At 41.3% G+C, this 22,894-nt stretch overlaps 1 protein-coding gene across 1 annotated transcript in view; it reads left to right on the plus strand.

Moving 5' to 3' along the window:
• The window catches only part of LOC100865588 (uncharacterized), a 140,139-nt gene extending 117,938 nt beyond the window's left edge, over nucleotides 1-22,201 (plus strand). The window contains exon 6 of the mRNA XM_086908570.1: nucleotides 16,938-22,201. Coding sequence (XP_086764696.1) covers nucleotides 16,938-18,086 — 1,149 coding nt within the window. The 3' untranslated portion in view covers nucleotides 18,087-22,201. The remainder of the gene's footprint in view (nucleotides 1-16,937) is intronic.
• The last annotated feature ends 693 nt before the right edge of the window (nucleotides 22,202-22,894 follow it).

Consider the following 22,894-nt stretch of genomic DNA (forward strand, 5'->3'; position numbering starts at 1 on the left):
TAGATTCAACATCGCGTAAACGATGGCGGATTAAGGACGGAATACAAATTGCCAGGAAGTTTTCGACGAATTGTAAATCGCGGGTCTCTAATGCGATGTTCAATTATGAAGGCCGCGTATAAATGACTAGAGTACACAGAGGAGGTAGTACACGAGTACCTCCGCTTTTAATGAATGGCGGTTTCGCGGGCTTAAGGCCGATTCACACCTACCAGCGCGCGGATCGTTGCCCACCAAGGGGGAGAGAACGTGATTTGCGTGCGAGAGGGTTGCGTGCCGAAGCTTCGTGGTTTCTCTCCTTCCTTTTTTTTCTCTCTCTCTCTCTTTTTTTTTTTAATCGCTCTTTAATTATCCGGAGGCTAAAGGATTTCTTCTCTCGTTTACTTCTTTGCGCTTTTTAAAACCATGGTTAATTGTTGGAACAGCGATGCCTTATCTTCTCTTTTTTTCTCCTTTCCCCGTTTTGAGAGGATCTGGTTGCCGATTGTTCGACGCTATAAGTTCTATAAACTTCTTTCGACCTTTAACCCTCCCTCCCCAGAAATTGATCTTAACTTTTAATCTTCGAGAAAGTCGCGCTAAACCCTTTATTGGAAAACTGTACGAGTATCGAAAACTAGAGTATTCTTTGTAAAATGGATTAAGTTAAAGTTTAATCTCGAAATTCTTCAAATCGAGGCGGACAATTCTTATCTCTCTTCCACTCCCTCCCCGTTTTCTCCCTCTCTCTGTGGAGAAATAGAAATAAAAAATTCTTTCGTGGACAAATTGACCGTCGAAGAAATCGAACTTGTTTTTTCCCTCTTTTTGTATCCTGTAATAGAACATTTTAAAGAGCATTGGAATGGAGGATAAGTTGTCGGACGGTGTGAAAAAAAGAATCGGGCAGGTCAGATTTCGCTTTTTCGTTAGGGTGGTCGAACCGACGGTTCCAATTAGAAAGAGGATTGTATAATTGGGGAGATAAAGAATCAGCTGGATACTCGTCCTACCAGGGCACCTAGGCACCAGCTGCCAAGCTGGCCGTGAGACGAGATCGAAGACCAGGGGAAGAGGAAAAGATCGAATCATCGTCTCCTCCTCATCGTCATCATCGTCCTCGTTATTATTATCATTATTGTAATCGCCGACAATTTCGTGGTGGCGCTGCTTCTTGAATTCAACGCCGGAAATCTTCCTCCTCCCCTTCCCACTTTTCGCTCTCTTTGTTTGTTTCAGCGATCGAGGTTTTCAACCCTCGTCCTTTTTTATTTAACGGGCAAACGGGTATATTTTGTCACGCTCAAACACACGTATGCAAGAAAAAAAAAAAAGAAAAGAGGATATTTACGACACTAAGTAATATTCTCAATTACCAGTTTTCGATGGCGGATTATACAAGCAAAGTAAAAAAAAAAAAGAATACATCGAATTAATATGAAGCATCACGTGGATTCAAAACTGGATTCCCTTCAATTTTTCTTCTTTCTCGCGTCCATATTATCGCGACCATCGATCCGTGATCCAGATGATCCATAACGATATCATTTCATTTAATATCAGAGTGTAATATCAAAGTTGCAAAAAAAGAATTAACTTTGCGCCCCGCATTTATTATGCTTCATTTACATAATTTATTAATTAATTAGGGTAATACTTCAACCAACCTATCCAAAAAGAAAGGAAAGACAGAAATAATTATATAAAATAAGAATACGGGGAAAAATTCTTTCGCAACAAGTGATCTGATTAAAAATGTGATAAACCCCGATTGATACCAATTTCCTTCTTCCACAAACCTTCGACAAAGGGAATCGCCCATTAATTTGCGGGCCTGTATTAAAAATTCATTACACCATCACGAGGCAGTTTGTAAAGTCAATTAATCCTACCCTTTCCCGTCTTCCCTCGCCAGGATAACCATCTCGAAAATCATGGTTCCGTCTCGATTTCACGATTCCACCCTTTGGCTGGCCGCGGTTTCTAATTAACGCCACAATGTTGGCTTGTGTCGCGCGATCGCAAGGTCATCAGTCTCGCGTTTCTTAACGACTGTTATCGGGTTGGTGGATCTTTATACGTTCAGCATCATCATTCATACGCAAGTGGTTTATATTGTCACCGCGTCCTCCCCTCCCCTCCCTCGTAATTTTAATGGAACGCCGGGTAATCGATAACGAAAATTACTCTCCTCGGTGATTTCTTCTTTTCTTCTTCTTCTTCTTCTTTTTTTATTCTATCTTTCTTTCGTTCTTTCTTTCTTCTTTTTTCTCTCTCATTCCTCTTCGTCTTCCTCTCCCTTCACCCTTTGGGCCGACGTCGTTATCATTAGCATCATAATCGTCATCGTGCGCCATTAAAGAAAAGAAACCAGTTTCGAGGCCTGGCCGGCGTCCTGCGAGAAATTGCGTGCGAAACCCCTGCTACTGGATCTCTCTTATACCGTGTTGCGTAAACGCGCGACGTTTTTTCTTTTGTAATTGGTGGACCTTTGGTCGATCGATCTTTCCGTTTCAACATTTGTCGAAATGGAAATTTTTCGGTAGGACAGATACCGAGAAGGATAAAGAGGAAGGAGTGGATATTAAAATTGTTTTTCGACCTCTCCGTACGTGGAAGTAGCGCGAAAATTGGATTGGAAAATAGGTTTTTCCGTATCGAGAATTTTCAAATATTTTATCCCGAATCGTAAGAAAATATCGGATAACGTGCCACCACGTGCTACCCGCATGTTGATCCTGAGAAACGATCTCTTTCTTCTCCAAAAAAAAAAAAACTGTTGCAAGCTATAAAATTCGAATCGAATCGAGTCACTGAATTATCAGAAAATTGTCAAACGCCATCTCGGCTATCGAAAATTCACCGTGTAAACGAAGAAGACGCGCGATCCACGAAATTCCATCGAATTGTTGCCTCCAATAATTCTACGATCGCCCCACGCGATAAAACATCTCGACGAAAGGGCCACAAAGCCGCAGAATCACGAAACGATCTTTATTTACGCTATGGCTGACGGTTCCACCCCTCGAAAGGGACACACAGAGAAAGAAAGAGAGAGATAAACAGACGGCTTTCGAGCATCGTTTTCGGTGCACGTGGGTCCCGATGGGGCCCAGATGACGCACGGCAAAAGGGGTGAACCGAATGGGGAGGGAAAAAGAGAAAAGCACGTTTTTTTCCCATCACAATCGCATACAGGCATAAATCGTAGGGAAAATCAAGTAGCCCCGTGGTTTTCGCGTGCGTGCTCGATTATAGTGGCGCGCGAGCCCCGTCCTCGCCGAGATGATGGAGATCATCTAGGCCGCGAGGGATGATGGCGATTATCCGTAACAGAGGTATCGCGTGTACACCTCGTCTCATCGTGTCTCGTAATTCGAGTTTAAGTGCGTGGAGATTTTTCTTCGTTAATATTTCGCGAATTTTATTATTCCGTCCATTTCGTAACGAGGCCGGTGATTACTTGGTGAATGATTCGTGATTCGAGGGTCTGGAGGCCGCTCATCGCCCACATTTTTCATCTTACGTGTGGCTTTGGAACGGTTTGTGGCGCGGAATTGGACAAAATCTATTTAGAATTTAATTCCTTTAGAGTGTCTCCCAGATTAAACTAGTATGTTTTATGAGTAAAAATTCGAGTGGAGTAGAGATTTTTCTTCGTTGATATTTCGCGAATTTTATTGTTCCATTTTGTAACGAGACCGGTGATTCGTGAATGATTCGTGCCGAAAGTTTGAGACCGCTTATCGTCCATATTTTTTATTTTACTGTGGCTTTGGGACAGTTTGTGAACGCAGAATAGGATTGGACGATTCGAAATCTATTTAGAATTTAATTCCTTTAGAGTGTCTCCCAGATTAAACTGTATCTAGTATGTTTTATGAGTAAAAATTCGAGTTTAAGTGAAGTAGAGATTTTTCTTCGTTGATATTTCGCGAATTTTATTGTTCCATTTTGTTCCAACGAGACCGGTGATTACTTCGTGAATGAGAGGCTCATCGTTTATATTTTTCACCTTACGTGTGGCTTTGGAAGTTTGTGGATGTAGAACAGGATTCGAAATCTATTTAGAATTTAATTCTTTTTACGCAGGATGCCCTCTCCAGGATTAAACGATCAAATTAGTGTGTTCTATGAAAAAAGTAAAAGTAAGAAGAGAATGTTATACAAATGCTTTTATATCATTGCATTGAAAAAAAATTTATGCTTCCATTTCATAAAGTGTCCGTCCTCCAAATGCAAGCTCGATATCTTAAGGAAACTGAATTTATCACGAATTGATGTTTGAACGATAAAAGCAAATCTGTAATATATTCTTTTCTTATACTCATAGAACATACTGATGCAGTTTGATTGTTTAATCCTTTTATTACATTACACGATTTTAAGGATTCGCAAAAATGTTGCGGTTACAGAAATTTCGATCAAATAACCGTTTCAATTGTTTAGTATTAATTTGCCAATTTTTGAAAATTTTCGACAAGTTTTTAGCTTGCGTTGGTTTCTGAATCCACGATCTAAGCTTGAAGCATTGTTTAAGCATCGAATCAAGTTTCGAATTTGATGGAAAAAAGGGAAAAACGATTCGCGAAAAATTATTAATAATTCGAGGATATACAATTAAACCATCCTCTCCGTTTCGATTTCAGTTTCGCGTGGAATCGTGACAATTATCGTTACCATTCGACATTCGAGAAACGTTAACAACTGTGTAATGGGTAAAGAATGATGGCTTGAAAACCTGTCAACCGAGACCACGAAGTTTGCACAATACCGTTCCTGTAAATCGTATGGCTTTGGCCGCAGGAATGGCCGCTTAGTCAGCAGCCTTCCTTTAATCGGAATAAATATTTCTCGAAACAATCGTTACGGAAACGGCGTGGCGGGAAAAATCGTTGCACAAAGAGTCGAACCGAACGTGTTCGAGCTCGATCGATTCGTCGATTGTCTTCTCTTTTCCTCTCTCTCTCTCTCTCTCTCTCTCTCTCTCTCTCTCTCTCTCTTCCTTCCTCTTCCTTTTGACGATGCTTTTTAACGTTTAATCAGGTGTTTTCGGGGTGGAGAAGGAAGGAAGTCTTATCGGAAGGATATTGGAGAAAATATTCCAGTTCTCCACTTCGACGAATTTAAATATCGCGTTTTTGAGGGGTGATGGAAAGAGGGAGAGGGACGTTTGCACCAGATCGGTCCAAAATTGTATTTCGGACCGATAAGAAAATAAGAAAGTTGAACGAGGAGAGTTTTATTTTATTTATAGCGCTGTTAAAAATTTCAGAACAATTTTTATTACTTCCATGAAAATTTTAAAAATTAATTTTATCTCGTGGAAGTCTTTAGAAATTTTATCTTAAAAAATTTAGCATGTCAAATTGGAACAAAAACAAATAAAAATTTCAGACAATTATTATTATTAATCGGTTATTATTAATTCCATAAATTTATAAATTTCTCCCTTCGCAATTTCTAATGCGATTTTATATATATCGTTAAAAAGAAGAAAAGAAAACCGAGAGAGAGAAATTTATTATATCGGTTCACGTACTAATATTAAAATCACAAATCGAGAGGAGAGAAATCGTTCCTCCTTCGACAAATATTTTCACTTCGTGGAAGCCCCCTCCCCTCCCAGTTTCACGTCGACGCGCAGAATGACGGATGACCGTGTGGGTCCCCTCCCCCTCCAATGGGCCGACGGGCCCTTGTCCCTTGTAGGAAAGAGGGCACGGTAAGTGCCTTTTCGAATTTCCTCCAGGATTGTTGCTAGAGATACGTGCACGGTAATCTGTCGATTCTTCGTGAGCAGGAAACATTCGGGCAATTTCTCGGGCCCTCTTTCATCGCAAATCTCACCCCTCTGCGACGTCTCTCTTTTCTGTCTCTTTTTTTATTTTTCTTCTTCCAGCCTCGAAAGCCGGAAATTTGTTCGAGGGAAAGAAGAGGGAAGAGAGAGATGATCGATCGATCCTCATCCTCGCAAAATCTATATGTTATTCCTTTTCGTGAACAACAAAGATCCACGAAACTTTTTATCTCCCGCCACCGTAGAGATGGCGAATCGTTTTACCCGTTTGTCTCTCGTAGAATCGTCCCAACTCGTCGAGCGAGTTGTTACAAATTAGCGATTTTAATGGTTGCTGCTCCACTTTCTTTTTTTCTTTTTCTTTTCTTTTTTTTTTTTTTTTTTTTTTTGTTGGCCGGGGAATCGTTCTGCCGAAAAAAAGAAAGAGAAGAAAGGGAGGAAAAGAGAGAAGAAGCTCGACTTGTTATACGTACCGTGAAAAGATACGAACAATTTCACGTTTTCGTCCTACATTTTCATCGCAAATCTCGTTTCTCGGAATAAATGTTCCCTTAGGTTTATTAAATAATCCGTCGTACAAATCCGTCTGTTATCCTTTCTTGTTACACCACGAATTCTTTTTTTTTTCTTTTTTCTTTTTTCCCCCTTTTTTTCCGACCCTTTGTTCGCCCTCGCTTTCAGGCAAAAATTGATTATTCCGTTTAAGTAAATCACCGTCGTAACGAAATTGTTCTTTGAAAACGATTTTTGCGCAAATAACATTTTCATAATATCGTAGCGAATTTAACATTATAATAATATCCTTGAGCGCTCGCTTTAAATTTCCAACGTTCAATGCTCTTTGGAAATATAAACCGAGGAGGGACAATCATAGATATTTAAAATCCTCTCGACCCTTTGGCAAATGGGAATTTCTTCGTTTCGTTGCCGAAAGGAATCGCAGGATTAATCGTAATCTCCAATTTTAACGCGGACTGTAATAATAATTAACCAGGGGTATGGGATAAAAAAAAAATTTCGAGAAAGAATATAAAGAGTATAAACACGTGCGTTTAAAATTCTTTATCGATCGAAAAAAAGAAGAAAAAAGAACCTCAAGATTTTCCACGTTTTCTCTCGATACGTCTTTATTCCCCGCTTTCGATTAATTTTAAATTAATTTCCTGGTCAAATTTGACAAAAATTAGCAAAGGCTGATTCTTTTCTAAAATTTTACGCAAGGACAACGTTGTTACAATATTCCGTTTTTCCATCGCGTTTAAGGTCGGTCGAAAAGATTGAAACGAGCGAAAGTTTTGGAAAAGAGAAAGGAGAGAGAGAGAAAGTTTGTTAAAAAAGAAGAAGAAAAGGATCGACATTTACTCGGGGGATTGGTGGTGTTTTATTGAATCGCGGGTGAGAAACGCGGTTACGGAATAACAGATTGGAAGCGAGCCGGTTTGGGAACCGGCCCGTTTCCAAATAAAATTTCCGCCGGTGTACACGGGCCGGACGTCGATGCAATTATCGCGCATCGAGCGTGGCCCGACTCGGTGACACGTTTCGCCGCACGAAAATTTCTATCAACAGGTTGTCACACCGGGGCTGGACGCGGTTTCCAAACGGCCGGGAATCACTTTCGCCCCCGCGTGCTTTCGCTTTCCCTCCCTCCCTCCCTCCCTCTCCCTTTTTATCCGCGATAGAAATTGATGCCTGGCGGATCGCGTTATTCGTTAAATAACCGTATCGATTCGCTGTGACCGCGATGGTCATTCGTTTCACCGAGAATTCTCTGCCTCGTTCTCTCTCTCTCTCTCTCTCCTTTCGACCATGATTTCGTTTCCATTTCGAAGTCGATTCGAGAGGATTATTATTATTATTGTTCGGTATTTGGGAGGAGAATTTCGAAAATTGGATATTCGAGTACCATTTTTAATACTCTTTGAGTATAAGCTCGTTATAAGTTGAACTCGTTATAAGTAGGGGAATTGGATGTAAATTCGAGTGGAATGTTGTAATCTGAATCTTTTGGTTCGAAGATGGGATGATCGATACGATGAAGTATTCGAAATATGTGAATTTATTACATTTTTATCGTTTCATTTTAATCTGAATACTCGAATACACTTGTGATACACTTTGAATCTTTTTTTCAAGAGTCCTTAAATTTTTAGGAAGAAAGAAGAATCGCAGATTGTCAAATAAAAAAAAAAAGATTCGACTCCGAATCGTTGACAATTTCGGATATAATAAAAATCTTTTCTCCTTCCATTCCCTTTTCTAATAAATCCGGATAAATCGAAGAAAAGGAGGAGAAGAAAAAAAAATTCAACATTGAGAATTCAACATCCGAATTGGATAATCCGTGTTTACGTTCAATTTCGTTCGAAGAAGTTTGAAAAGCAAGATAATGATTATCGGCTGTCTGGTAATTTTTCTCAATTAACCAGTCTCGTCTGTGGCACACGTGTAATTCGTGTTTCGTGCAAAAAAAAAACTCGAGATCGATTCCGATTTCCAAACGGATCCGTTCCCCATAAAGTTTGGAAAGTTTGGTAGTTCACGCGAATAGTTTCCGCGGAGGGATTTAATCGCAAGAAGGGGGACAATTTTACAAGGGGAAAGTTTCGAGGGATTTGTCTGCCACGCGAATACATTCGATCTTTCACCATTTTTGATTACCATTGAAAAACGAGGATCGATCCTCGTGAATATCCGTGATTTTTATCGAAAACCAATTCCATCCAGTTTTATTTATACCCTAATATATATATATATATATATCTCTTCGTAGATCCGGCTTCACTCGGTTAATCGTAACAAACAATTTCGTTTCGTTTCCGTTTATCGCTAATTAAAAACCTCTCGTAACGTCTTCTGGCCGGTCGAGAGCGAAGAACAAAGAGAACCAAGATGGCGATAAATAAAGTGAAAAAAAAATATATATATATATATATCGCCGAACGAAGCAAGAAGTTGATTTTAATGCGGTAATAAAATAATTGCTTGATATTTTATAATCCCTGTACAGTACGAGTTTATCTGTAATCAGTTTTCTTTATGTTTCTTACGTTCCATACGTTTTAATTTTAATCCTTTCTTCTCTTTTTTTTTTTTTTTTTTTTTTTTTTACGGTGGAAGAGATGGAAGATAGATCGACCCGTGAATCTACGAAAAATCGATTCTTCTTTTTTCTTTTTTTATTAATATTCCTTTCTACCTCGCGACCCTGACGACTACCGAATGTGTTCCGTCGCTCTCGCTCGCCAAGCACACCAAGTCATTAAGGTCGAATATTTAAATTGAATTTACGAGTCCTGGCCCGAGGCTACGCGTAGGATTGGAGATGTGGATGGATCTGCCTACGATATTTCTCGTGCAACAGGAAATTAAACGAAGATTAAATAATCTCGAGACTGTGTTGGAGAACTTTGGCCAATTTTTTGGCCAGACCTTGTAGCATATTTTGAAATGTCGAAAGAAAGGATTGGGAATCGTTCGGGATCCGTTGTCCGAGAATTTTTCATTTTCTTTCCTCGAATGTCGTCAGGCAAATTTCGTCTTCTTATCGATCGAATCTCGTGACACGAATACGGATGAGAAACCGTTCCGTCTCGTGGAGCGGGATCGCCGAAAAATTTCATCGATGACTCGTCCGTCGTAGTAACCTTTCGCAGACGTGTCGGAATTTTCTTAAATCGTTGCGAACAATTTCTGGCCAGACGGTTCTTAAATCCTAACTCATCAATTATTCATGAGGATTCTAAAATTGTGGAATCCCGAGAATATCGACACCTTCCCCTCGCTTTGCGCCATTAATTACACAACTGTTATACAATTAAATTCTTCTTCTCGTTCAACTTCCGACAAATTTGTCGAAAAATTATTTTACGCACGATCCATCAGAGTTAAGAAATTTTTCATTGCGTCACGAACTCGAATTGAATGAATTTTTATTATTATTATTATTATTATTATTATCATCATCTCTGAATCGTTGAGAAAAAAAAGTGGCGAAAATTCAAAATTGAGTAAAAAATTAGAAGGCATCCCATCTCGTGAAATAATTCCACCAAATTCTACAAGTTCATCAACGTTGCCACTCAACTTCTTCTTCTTCTTCTTCTTGGGCGAAATAACTGTTAAAGAAGAGGAGGAGGGAAGAAGGCGGGGAAAAGAGGGGGGAGGAGGAAATTCCCGCTTCCCCGAGTCGATCGATCAAGCTCCCTAACAGTCATCAAGAGACGATTTCTATCCCGAGAAATTGCCGCGAACGTGATTTCCTCGGTTCCTTAAACGTCGCGCCAAGTAAATCGTGGTCGATTAATCAGTGAATTACAGAAGTAACAGCGGCTCCTCGACGACCTCGACGGCCACCGACGTTTCGCAATTAAAAGCGTTAATTTCTCGAAGCACGATTTTCGGATCCGTCATTAGTATTTTTCATCATTCTCGAATCCAAAATCCCCTTTTCGAATTTCGCACACGCGGAATAAAACTTGTAATTTTTGCGAACGAGCTCAAGATTTTGGAATTTATAAGATGAAAGTAGCGAAAGAGATTAAAATACAATTAAATATTTCTTGAGATATATTATGTTATATAGGTTAAATCGAATTTTTCGACATGAATTCACGGTTTATGGAAAGTATGTCGAAAGTAAAAACGAGTAATTTTACGAAACGCTACGTAAGAGAGAGAGGATTGAGGATTTGGATTAAAATTAATTCGACGAATCGATATTTTTCCATTTATCTTTCTTTCTTTTCCTACGAAACGATGATAAATCGAATCTTTGGGCAAATTTTGCGAACAGAATTCTCGAATCAAAAGAAAAACGATATGTATTGATCAATGAAGGATGGAGAAGTTATCGCGATACGTTCCTCGTTTCTCCTTCATCGAAAGTGAATCGAGAGGAGGAAGGAGAAAAGGAGCGGTGGATTTCGAGTTGTTTTTTTTTTTTTTTTTTTCAGGGTCACGTCCAAACCTTCTCCTATCAATTAAAAGTGTCAATTTGTAAGCCAATGGCGCGTAATTTGCATCGAACGTCGACTGGAATTATTTACGAGAAGAGCCTTGAAATCCACTAATCGCTCATCCCCGACCACGTAACAATTCGCGCGAGAATAATATTTCGTCTCGTTTCTCATGATTTCTATTTATTACGATATCGATCGTATCCCTCTTCCATCGTATCCTCACGTTTTTGTGAGAGAAAAAAAAAAAAAAAAAGAAAAATTCTTCTTCTACGGATAATTTCTTTAATTATTATTCTCCTTCTCTCAACAGATTTAAGGTTTTTATACATTAATTTTTCTGTTTCATCCGGTTGAATTGTCTTTTCCGTAAAACGGTTAAACGATCGTTGATGGGATTTCTAGTAGGACAGAGGATTAAGAATTTCTTGAAAGTAAGACACGAAGGTCTTCAGGGTTAAAAGACGAGGAGGAAGAAATTAGTTCAGCAATAAAGTTCCATCGTGGAAGCGACTTTAATTAGCCGGTTTATGATTGCTTTTCTCTATGCTCACGTTTACAAATGCTTATCTTTCTTTTTTCTTACTTTTTTTCTTCTTCTTCTTCTTCTTCTTCTTCTTCTTTTAAATCTTCGTCTGGAAACGACGTTCTGGAAAAAACCCGACGGTGGATTTCGAGTTGTTTATTTTTTTTTTTTTTTCACCGCCTTTTGTATCCGTCCAAAATCTTGCCTCTATGATCATCGGGCTATTTTTGATTCCATCAAGCTTGTTCTCTCGATTGTTCGCAAAAAGAAAAAAAAGAAAAAAAAGAAAAAAAAAGAAAAGAAAAGAAAGAAAGAGAAAACAAATGGAAAAAATAAAATAAAATAAAATTCTAGCAAAAAAGAAAAAGGGGGAGGAGGAGGAGGAGGAGGGGAGGGGGGGAGAAGCGAAAAAAGCCGGAGAAACACAAAATTCCCATCTTCATTAACAAAGGAAGCATCATCAAACGAATCAATTTTGCTTGTCCAGTCCAGAGAGAGCGAAGGACCATTCTTTTTTTCTCTCTCCCTCCCATTGCCAAGCGTAATCAACTCTCGCGTTGAGCAGTTTTTAATCGACATTCCGCGTGATTCGAGCTGAATTTCCTGCTCGATTCCTTAATCCTCTCGATTAATCGGAGGGACTGGGGCTGGCAACCCGGTCGAAAAGAGAGAGGCTAGAACTCGAAACAACTATATATACATATATACATACATATGGGGGGACAGAGGAGAGGCAACGTATATAACGTATAGAACGGGACGGGACGTGGAAGCGAGATGGACGATCGAGTTACGTGGGGCCCCGAGTGCGAACTTGACACCAAGGCAAGGACGCGTTTCGAAAGGAGGAAATAAAAAAAAAAAGAAAAAAAAAAAAATACACGCTGGGGCCCAAGCCGTTAAAGAACATCGGCAAGTCAGCTGTTGAAGACGCACGCAACGACGCACGATCGCCGAATAAATCACGGGTAAAAGGATCGCAGACGGTGCAGAGTCGAGGTCGAGTCTAGACTCTTCCAGACTTTATCCATTAAAATTAAGGAGGAGGAGGAGAGGAGGAATCGCGAGGAACAGACAAAATAACGGTATTCGTATTCCGAGATTCGTTTCCTTTTTTTTTTTTTTTCCTTTTTTTTCTTTCTTTTTTCTCTTCTTCTTCGAAGAAGTCTGTAGCGACGTAGGTAGGATCGATTCTCCAGGGTCGTTTTCTTAAAGTTTATAGAGAGATTGGTTTGATTAAAGGAGGTGGCTCGATGCAGGGAAGGTTGTTGCATACTTTGCTCCCCCCAGTTTTTATTCCGCTCGAACGGAATGGTTTCTAATGTTAAGTCGAACGGGCTTCCTTCGAGGTTTGATCGATAATCTGTTTTTTCTTTCTTTCACGCGTACGATTTATATATATATATACACACGTGAAAAGGATTTCTTCAATTAGTGGGAATTGCGCTGTATCATTTTTCGATCTCTATATTATGATCTATATTCTTATTTTCCTGCTCAGGTTTATGTAACGCCGTTTCGCAAGATCCGAGTATAGTTACGAACGATCAATTCTCTTTCGTTTTCCTCGATATTTCTTCTCTCTCTTCCTCTCTCGAGTTGAAACGATTATTTAAAAAAAAAAAAAAAAGAAAGAAAGAAAGAAAGAAATCGGAAACGAATCCGAAATTGTGGATACAAACTTTTGGATACGAAAAAAAGGCTTCGATCGTCAATTTCTTTATCCTCAAACAAGAACAAGAATTCGTTATAATTTTATAAATTTTGAAGATACAATAATGATAATAAAAAAAAAAAAAAAAAGAAGATGGAATTTAATTGGATATTTTACTCGAAAAGAACGCTATGCACTTTCTACGATTATAAGCAAAATTGTACGACGAAAAAAATGTCTCATAATTTGTGACATAATTTGTGAGAAAAAGCCTGACCGGAATAAATTTCTCCAACGATCCAATGGTATAATACCTATCAAACGCGGGAACAGATTCGCCACGGATTTCCACTTTCGACGAAGAAAAAGCGCGAAACGATAAACCGTAGAACAAAAGACGAACGAAACAAGCGCGTATCCCAGAGATACATTATATTCCCACCACCGGGCGAACCACGTGCACCAAAGTAGCATCCATGGCTTATGAAACATCCCGTCCACCTCTCGACTCTATTTTACTTGTGCCCCACGGCGTTGCATCCCTGAACCCTTCATCTCCGCTCTCCTCTTCAAATAAGCCTCTCCACCCTCTCCGCCCCTGCACCCATATTTTTATCTTCCCTCTGCAATCCTTTAATTCCACGACCTCATCGTCCTGCCTGTCCCCTGTACTTCTTCTGTAATCGTATTTTCCTCCGTATCTTCTACATTCCATTGGCCTTTCTCTGGCTCATCTCTGGCCAAAAAAAAAAAAGGAAAAAAGGAAAAAGAAAACTGCACGATACCGCGAGACCAACTTCTTTGTGATACAAGAGATTCTCGGTTCACACGTTTCTGATAGAGTATACGTCGGGATCAAGCTTCCTCGTGAGTCTCTCTCTCTCTCTCTCTCTCTCTTCCCCCTCTCCTTCCTTCTCTCTGTTCACGCACACAAGATTATCGCGCTTGATCTCTCGCGCATTCGTTCGTTCCGCTTCGATCGTTTCACGATTCCGTTTTACTTTAACTGACCGTGGTCGAAATTTTTCTCTCTCTCTCTTTCTCTCTCCTTTCAAAGAGTTTACCTTCTCGTCTCTTGGATTATGAATCAAGTTCTCGATCTAATGTTGCGATTCGTGTCATCCGTCATGGGATGGGAACGAACGTATTTTTCTTCTTTATTCTCCGGAAATGAATGTGCGAATTATGTATTTCGTTCGAACGTTGCATTATTACGCAGGTTGAATTTTCTGTATATATAGGAAGGAGAGACTTTGAAACAGACTTATTAATTTCTGATCGTCGCGAAAATTGATCTGTCGAGTCTCTAGCCATCCCTCGATCCTCTTTGGCTTGGAAATGTTATCATAACGGTTGTAAAAATTCGGTAACGGTTCGACAATCTTCGTAGCCTGGAGGCTGGCTGGCTGGCTTCGTCGTCACTTTTGCCGGATCAAAGTTTGGCCGGGATAATCCGCTCGAGTTTCTTTTTTTTTTTTTTCTTTTTGGTGACAAGTTTGACCTAATTCGTCGTGGTCCGACTTCTTTTCGAAGATCCGGTAAACGAGATGGAAGAAACGCCTTTATCTCGAGGAATCCCCTCGTCGAATCTCGATGACTGTCTCGACAAACGATCGTCCGTTTCTACAAGTGTATTCTATATAAATTGCGTGGAAAATGTTATATAAAACAATTGAGTACTATTTAGAACAGCGGAGGAAATGTATCTCGAGCTATTGTGCTCGAAATATATTCGAAAATACTCGATTATTTTCGATAGGATACGCAAGTTGTTTACGATATATATTACGAAATCTTTGATCTCTTATCTCCCGTAATTATTTCAATTATGCGTTATGACGCGATAAAATTGAATTTTATTAAAACTTAACGCATAATTTAAATCGCTATTTGTAAAGCTGTTTTATTTTTACACTCTTACGAATAATGATGCTTCATTGAAATAAACTTCTTAAGGTTCTCTGATTGAATAATTTAATCATTGGAACGAATCAAACTCGTCAAAATGGCGGATTTTTTTTTTCTTTTCTCGAAATCGTCGAAACCAACGAATTTTTGTCAAAGCTATACAAATATTATTACGTGTGCATCGATCATTCAATACACGAAATGCACACGGTAGAATCCACTCCCGTTCACCACAAAATTTATCCAAAGCGTGTCTCTCGCGTTACAAGCAATACAAATTGGAGACCACGCTTCCCTTCGTCAAGATCGTTGTTTCGAAAAAATGTATCGCGTGTCCCCGAACGATTAAACGGGATTATTAAGCAAGAGAGCGTCGACATGGACATGGGAGGATCCTCGGAAGGCCACGGATCGCGGCTATGATCCCCTGGGCGTGGCACACACCGATCCAAGAAAGGAATCCGTCGTTTTACGTAACAATCTCGAGCGGATCCGTAGACAGGAAACTGACCACCGCGACGTCATTTCTCGCGTGTCCAGAATAGTTTCCACGATCGCTCGTCCCTTGGTCGATCCACCTTCGACAATCAATTTCGAACACGCGTCGATTTCTTCCATCTTCGCGAACAAGGATCGATCTCGATTGAATCGCTCACCCTTTCTCTCTCTCTCTCTCTCTCTCGTTTCGGTCGAACTGCGGAGACTGCGGAACCATCGATTCGATTAGGAAATTGGGAGGTCAAAGTTGAATTATTTCCGACGTATATGGTTTAGAATTAAAATTGGGATAAAAAAAAAATCGTAACGAGAATTCGACGGAAACCGGCCCATCCACGGGACAGAAAAATTGCCCTGTCGCCACGATCGTGGCCGATTCGTGGAACGAGCGGAAGTCGCCGCGACTTTGTTTTCCACGCGAGAAACGTCCGTTTCCTTCTCCGGGTATCAATTAGATCGGACAAATTAGAACACGATCCGAGTCAATATTGATATCGAGCAGGAGGAGCGGTAATGAGCGGCGTTGCTCTTTTCTCCTCCCCTCCCTGTTGCGCGTCTCGCGAGACAGAGAAGAGAGAGAGAGAGAGAGAGAGAGAGGAATATAAAAAGAGGATAAAAAAGGAGGGAAAAAAGAAAAGAAAGAAAAGAAGGAGGAAAGAGAAGGTAGAAGGTATTTAAGGCTAGCGACGGTCGAACCTACTACCGTACAAAGAGGAGCCGAGACACCGAGGGCAGGTACAAAAAGGGGCGCGGGGCGGAGAGCGAGAGACGGACAGAGACGAAATAAAAAGACGTGGAAGGGGAGGGGAGGGGGGATTAAGAGAGGGAGAGGGAGAAGGGGAAAGAGAGAGAGGGGGGGGGGATCTGTATGCGGTAGCTATAAAGCCAGTCAGTCAGGTATGCCTGGAGGCTAGGCCATGATAGACAAGGTCATCCTCTCCCCCCTTTGCACGTATGCTCCGGCTACCGCCAGTCCTCGTTTACATTTATTTATTTATAAATATACCGCGGCTCTCGACTAATGCGCAGAGAGAGAGAGAGAGAGAGAGAGAGAGAGAGGAGGAGGAGGAGGAAGAGGGCATAAACGACGGACGACGATGTGGAACCCCCTTGACCCCTCTCCCTCTCGTGGATCGCCTCTCTCGTTCGTTATTCGGTTAATCGCGGCGCAATAGACGCGCGGCGAAAAAAGGCTACCGCCGTTACCCGCTCTGTCCGATAACATCGTTACTCTTTCGCACGAGGCAAAGTTTCCCAAGGTAGACTTTGCCTCCTCGTGTCCACTCGAGCGGATTCTCATTCTTTTAATAATTCATTGTTAATCGAGACTAGAAATAATACGGAATGCCGATCGTATCTAATGATTAAACCGTTGTAAATATAACTTTATTTCATCGCACACGTTCCCGCACACGTTGTAATACACGTTCGTATTTGTATTCTCTATCGTATATACAAAAAAAAAAAAGAAAAAATTATCTCGATTATCAGCGAATACTTACTTCTTACGCTTGGAGCGGATTACCAGGTTTTGTTTCTTCTTTTTATTCTTTTTCTTTTTTTCTTTTTTTTTTTTTTGCGATTAAAATAACGAATCGGTTCGATTGTTCGCAGATCTTCGGTAGCAAGGCGGACCTGCAGCTCCACACGCAGATCCACATGCGCGAGGCGAAGCCGTACAAATGCACCCAGTGCTCGAAGGCGTTCGCGAACTCCTCGTACCTGTCCCAGCACACCAGGATCCACCTGGGCATCAAGCCGTACCGCTGCGAGATTTGCCAGCGGAAGTTCACCCAACTGAGCCACCTACAGCAGCACATCCGCACGCACACCGGTGACAAACCGTACAAGTGCCGGCATCCAGGCTGCACCAAGGCGTTCAGCCAGCTGAGCAACTTGCAGAGCCACTCCCGCTGTCACCAGACCGACAAGCCGTACAAGTGTAACTCTTGCTACAAGTGCTTCTCCGACGAGCCCAGCTTGCTCGAGCACATACCGAAGCACAAGGAATCGAAGCACCTTAAGACGCACATCTGCCAGTACTGCGGCAAGAGTTACACCCAGGAGACGTATCTGGCCAAGCACATGCAGAAACACGCGGAGAGGACGGACAAGAGACCTCCCATCATCGGGACGGGGCTCAGGCCGTCGATCCACGCGATGGCGGCCCATCATCAGGACCACTACTGGCCGAAAGTGAGCCCGGACTCGGTGATCAGCGATCTTCACGACCGGTTGCCCCATCACCACACCGACTACCATCAGAACCAGAATCCGGAGATGCTGTTGCCCGGCCACGGCCACCGTGGCGAGTCGATCGAGAACGATTCGAGGCAACAGACGCCCCAGCCGGGCGCCAATCATCACCCGAACAGCAGCTCGGCGTTCACGCCGATCTCCTCCATCTCGATAAACTCGATCTCCTCCATGCAACACCCGTTGAACCCCCTCAACCACCTTCACTACCCGGCCAGCCATCATCCAGCCTCGAGGCCCTACCTCTACGAGGCGTTCAACTCGACGCAGAAATCCTCCCCAGCGTCCTCGTCGTCCGGGGTCACGTCCGGCACGACCACCAATCAGAACGCGACCTCGTTCCCCAATCAGTTGATCAGCCTCCACCAGATCAGGAACTACGCGCATCAACCTAACCTCGGCAACCTAGGCAATTTAGGGAACCTGGGCAATCTGAGCAATCTGAGCAATCTGAGCGCGACGATGGAGAGCCACGCTCTCCTAGGCGGACTCAAGGAGAAGCAGTAACTCCGGCTGGTCTTGGAGATTAGGAACAAAAAGAAAAGAGAAGAAGAGAGAAGAAAAGAAAAAAAAGAAAAAAATCTATATATCGCTATTTCTCCTCGATTTCTTTTTTTCTTTTTATCGTACACAGCGTACGATAAACTTGTGGTGTTCCATGTTTCCCGCGTCCTGTCGTTCCACCCCCCCCCTCCCCCCCAACGAAGTTTTTCAAGAGAAAAACCCCGCGCCAAATCCAAGAGGGGGCTCAGAACTCGAACGACGCGTCACACAATTTTTTCTTTCTCTCATCCGCCGATAGACGCGTCGATCGAATTCGCCGCTCCTAAATTCGCCCGCGTCTCTCTTCCCTCCACTTTTGTGTGAAAAGAAAAAATTTCCGTAGAAAATTCTGTGACCACTTAAAAAAAAAAAAAAAAAAAAAAAAAAAGAACCTTGTTTACGCGATGCGTGCAAAATCGTTCCTGTCTTTTTTTTTTTTTTTTTTTTTTTCCTCTCCTCCGATCTCGGGTGACCGAGGGTGACCAATCGCTCGAGGATGATCGACGTGTTAGATTTCAAATTTTTACTTAGTTTTAAGTAAAGTGAAATTAAGAAATTTTTACGCGCGTTGTATTCGTAAACAAATTACGTCGATCGAAGATCCGGCTTTTCCTATTTCCGTTAGGAAATTTTCTTTTTTTACGTTTTAAACGATTATCTTTTTACCGCTAACCAGTTAGCCAATCTTTTACCAGTTGGTAAAAACCCTTTATTTTTTTCTTTTTTTCTTTCTTTTTTTCATTTTTTTTTTTCTCTCCAAGAATTCTAAACAAACGAGAACGATCGAGGGGGAAAAATGAAAAAAAAAAAAAAAAAAAGAAAGAAAGAAAGGAAGAAATCGTACATCCTATCGTTCCATCCGGTGAAGTATTATTAATCTTCTCGAAAAGCATTCGCGAGACGAATGCAAATCGGCGACTTTTAATCGCTCCAATGCAACCGTGCATCCATGCATGAAGAACGAATATTAGAAAGTAACCCTGTTCGGCACGGTATCGATCACGGCTTCCCATCGATCCATCGTGAATCGGCAGGATCGATCGATCGAGCCTCCCCAGTGTAACTGGCCGTTTAGCCTGATTAACTTTCACGTTCGTAGTTAGATAGAAAGTAGCTTGGAAAGATAATCGACGGGCGTGTTTCTCGATGTCCTCGGCGAATAGTCACCCAGACAGGGGGATCCATGCTGGCACAGAATCCTGACGCATTTCCTAGTGAAAACTATTTTCGAGGGACGTCCCACCCGAGTTCCCAACCGAACACTTTTCCTCCTCCTCCTCCCTTCGAAATTCATCCATGAAAAGTCTCCTTGGGGTGCGAATATACATATATATATGTATGTATGTATGTATTTATGTATGTATATTTCAGAGAGTAAAACTCTCGCGAAAGTTGAGATTATTTTTCGCAAGTAAGAGAAAAAGTACGTCGAGAGTGATTTTGTTCCAACGATAATTTTTATTCTCGTTCTGAAAATTCTACTCGACGAAAAATAATTCTTGAAAACGACTCGCGCCCCAAGGACGCGATAATCATAATTTCGATAATTCTCCTTTATTTTTTCTTTATCTTTTTTCCATTATTCTTTTTCCTTTCTTTCCAGTGATGATTTAACGAGTTCGGTGGTCCCATCGATGACCATGCAATTTTGATATCTGTTTCGAGTTTTAATTCGATTCGATTGGCCGTATCCGTCTCTGTGCGTACGTACAATTTTCGTTTTCGATTTTTATTTTTTTCTTGTGGAATTAAAGAGACGAGTGTTAAAAGATCCGTGGAATTTTGATTCGATTCTCATAGATTTTTCGTCATCTCGACGATTCGTAGTGGTATTTTTGGTCTTTTGTCACTTTGCAGACGACTTTGTTGGTTAGCTTCGTTACACGTACGTGATACGTGTGTGTAAAATATCTCCTATGATACCGCTGCTTTTGACTGCTTTTCCTCTAAATTCCACCACGGTAGAATGCATTGCTGCATTGTTATTGCCTTAAATTACAAAGCTGCCGTCTGAATCTTTATTATCTTTATTGAAATATAAATATCTCAAAAAGTTTTCTCTCTCAAAAATGATCGAATCTCGTGACTGGCCAACAAACTACAAGAATCGTGCAAACCAATGAATTAAGGAGTTTAACTCTCGAAAACGACAATTTCTACGTTCCGTTGAAAAGAAATTGATTTAAATTATAAGGTCGTAAAGTTCCAAAGTTCCCTTGATTGCGCCGGTGGAGAAACGAAAGAAAAGAGAAGAAGGAGGAGGAAAAAAAAAAAGAAGAAAAAGAAATGTGTATAACCGACGAGAATCGATGGGACCGCCGACAATTCCGTTCTTTTCGCTTTTCTGCCTCCCAGGAGCATCGTACGTAAGAGGGAATAGCAAAGCCAGGAGAAATCGTGTCGTGGAGTAGAGCTATTTTCCAAGGGGTGGCTCACCCCCTGAAACCGGTGCAAAGGGGTGGGCATACCTTTCTGGGTCGAGTGGACGTTTCGCTCGCAACGGGATAATTAACGAAGCGAATGTGTGTATGTGTGCCTGAGAAAGCCGGAAACTCTGCTGTGTGTGTGTGTGTGTGCGTGTGTGTGTGTGTGCGTGTGTGTGTGTGTGCGTATGTGTGTCTATGTGCGCGCGTGTCTGTGTGTGTATATGTATGTGAGCGGGTGGGAGAGGGGTAAAAAAAAAAAAAAAAAAAAAGAAAAAGAGGGAGAGAAGAAAATGGGAGTCTAAGCATCACACGCACTTTTTAAAAAAAAAAATAAGTAAATAAATAAAATAGGAGTTACACGCGTACACACATGAGGGCACAAATCGTGTGAATACCTTTGAGGATGAAAGGAGAAAAGGAGTGTGTCGGAGAGAGAGAGAGAGAGAGAGAAAGAGAGAGAGAGAGAGAGAGAGAGAGAGAGACTTAGAGTAGGTTGACGACAGTGCCACGAAATAATTAAATGCGAAAGTAACGGAGATAATAGAGAATATAAAGAAGAAAAGAGAGAAAGGGAACGAGGAGTAGCGTGAGAGAAAGAGAGAAAGGTTGAAACGCGAGCAACTACACAGGCGCACAGAGAAAAAAAGAAATAACGAGAGAAAGAGAGAGAGAGAGGGGGAGAGAGAGAGAGAGAGAGAACGATACGGAGAACCTCCTTGTATATAGTTATTATATAAATATATAAATATATATATATATATATATATATAAATAAATGAATAAATAAATATTATATATTATTATTATTAATTGATTAATTAATTAATTGATCGATATTCGGTAGGTGCGTAAGGGGAAAAAAAAAGAGGAAGAGGATATAGACTCTACTGAAGATATTCTAAGTACCTTGTCTAACGAGAAAACAGCGAAAAAGAGAACGAGAGAGAGAGGTGTGTGTGTGTGTGTGCGTGCGTGCGTGCGTGCGTGTGTGTATGCGAGAGAAGATCGCGCGTGCGAGACAAGAACAAAAAAAAAAGAGAGAATGGAAAAAAAATAGAGAACGAATGGAGAAAAGGGAGGGAAAAGAAGTAAGCAATCGTTGCCCAAAGTTATTTACGATAATTTTTCTTTCTCTTAAGAGCGCGTTTCCGTTCCGTACGTAACCGCGGTTACGACCAACCTCGACGATCGGTCTTCCTTCGTTTTTTTCTTGTTCACCCAGTTTCATTCTTTTCCTTTTATTTCGACAGTCTGTACAATAATATAAAATAAAGCGGGATCGTCGAGGTCGATCGAACGAGCTATTTAGAAAAATTCGAGGCGTGAGAAAATTCTTCGCCGGTGTAGCGAAGAAAAAAAAAAGGGAAAAAAAAAAAAAAAGAAAAGAGAAGAAAAACACTGTGTACTATAGATAATTTCTTGTTACGGCGCCGCCAGTGTTTCGTTTCGTGACTCTTCCTCTTCAATCGGTCTTAATCGATCCGCGAGGTACAGGGCTATGAAAAGATTTTTTTCTTTTTATTTTTATCGTTTTCAAACAGAGAATCTAACAGAGCCTACTAATTTTTTTAATTTCTCCTAATTTTTCTTTAAACGTGAGCTTAACTCGAAACCGCTCGTTCCTCTTTCCGATGAAAAAAAAAACGAAAGAATTATTCTTGTTCATCTCCGTCCATCCTCCAGTTCGATGGACGAAAAAAAAAAAAGCGAAATGCAAAATCCCCTGCCTCCTTCTCTCCCCCGCCTCCCATCTTCTCTCCTCCCTCCCCTCCCGGAGAGGGGAAGAAACGAACACGAAACGCGACACGATCGGCGCCCCATCTATGCTCAAGTTGTTTAAAAACTAATTAGTTTGTTAACTAAGAGAAACGAGCGTGTGGCCAAGAGCGATCGATACGATGTACGAAAGTATTCATATAGGGAGTGCGTGAAGAGGAGAAAAACGAGGATAGTGTTTAGTTTAATAATCTCGCGTGGAAAGGACGCACGGCTCGATCGTGGTTTCAGGCTCCCCGTCTCGTTCGTCGACTCGCGTTTCCCCGTTTTCGACTTTCGAGCGAATTTTCGAGTTAGATCGCTCTAGGATGCGATCCGAATGCGTAGAACGCGAGAAATAGAAAGGGAGAACGGGGGGAACGTCGCGTCACGGGGGGGGAGGGGATAGCACGCGAAGAAGAAAATCGAATAGAAAGGGAATAAAAGGGGACGGTGTATTTTTCGGGCAATAATAAATATCGGAGGAAGAAAAGAAAACGGAGGCGATCGTTTCTTTTTTTTTTTTTTTTTTTTTTTCGTTGATAATAAAATTGAACACAGGGGGGTGGGGGGTGGGGACACGGGGCAAGA

This window comes from Apis florea, unplaced genomic scaffold (assembly GCF_048593485.1).
Source record: "Apis florea isolate Af1SG1 unplaced genomic scaffold, ASM4859348v1 contig_3081_pilon, whole genome shotgun sequence".
In the NCBI taxonomy this organism is placed as follows: Eukaryota; Metazoa; Arthropoda; class Insecta; order Hymenoptera; family Apidae; genus Apis; species Apis florea.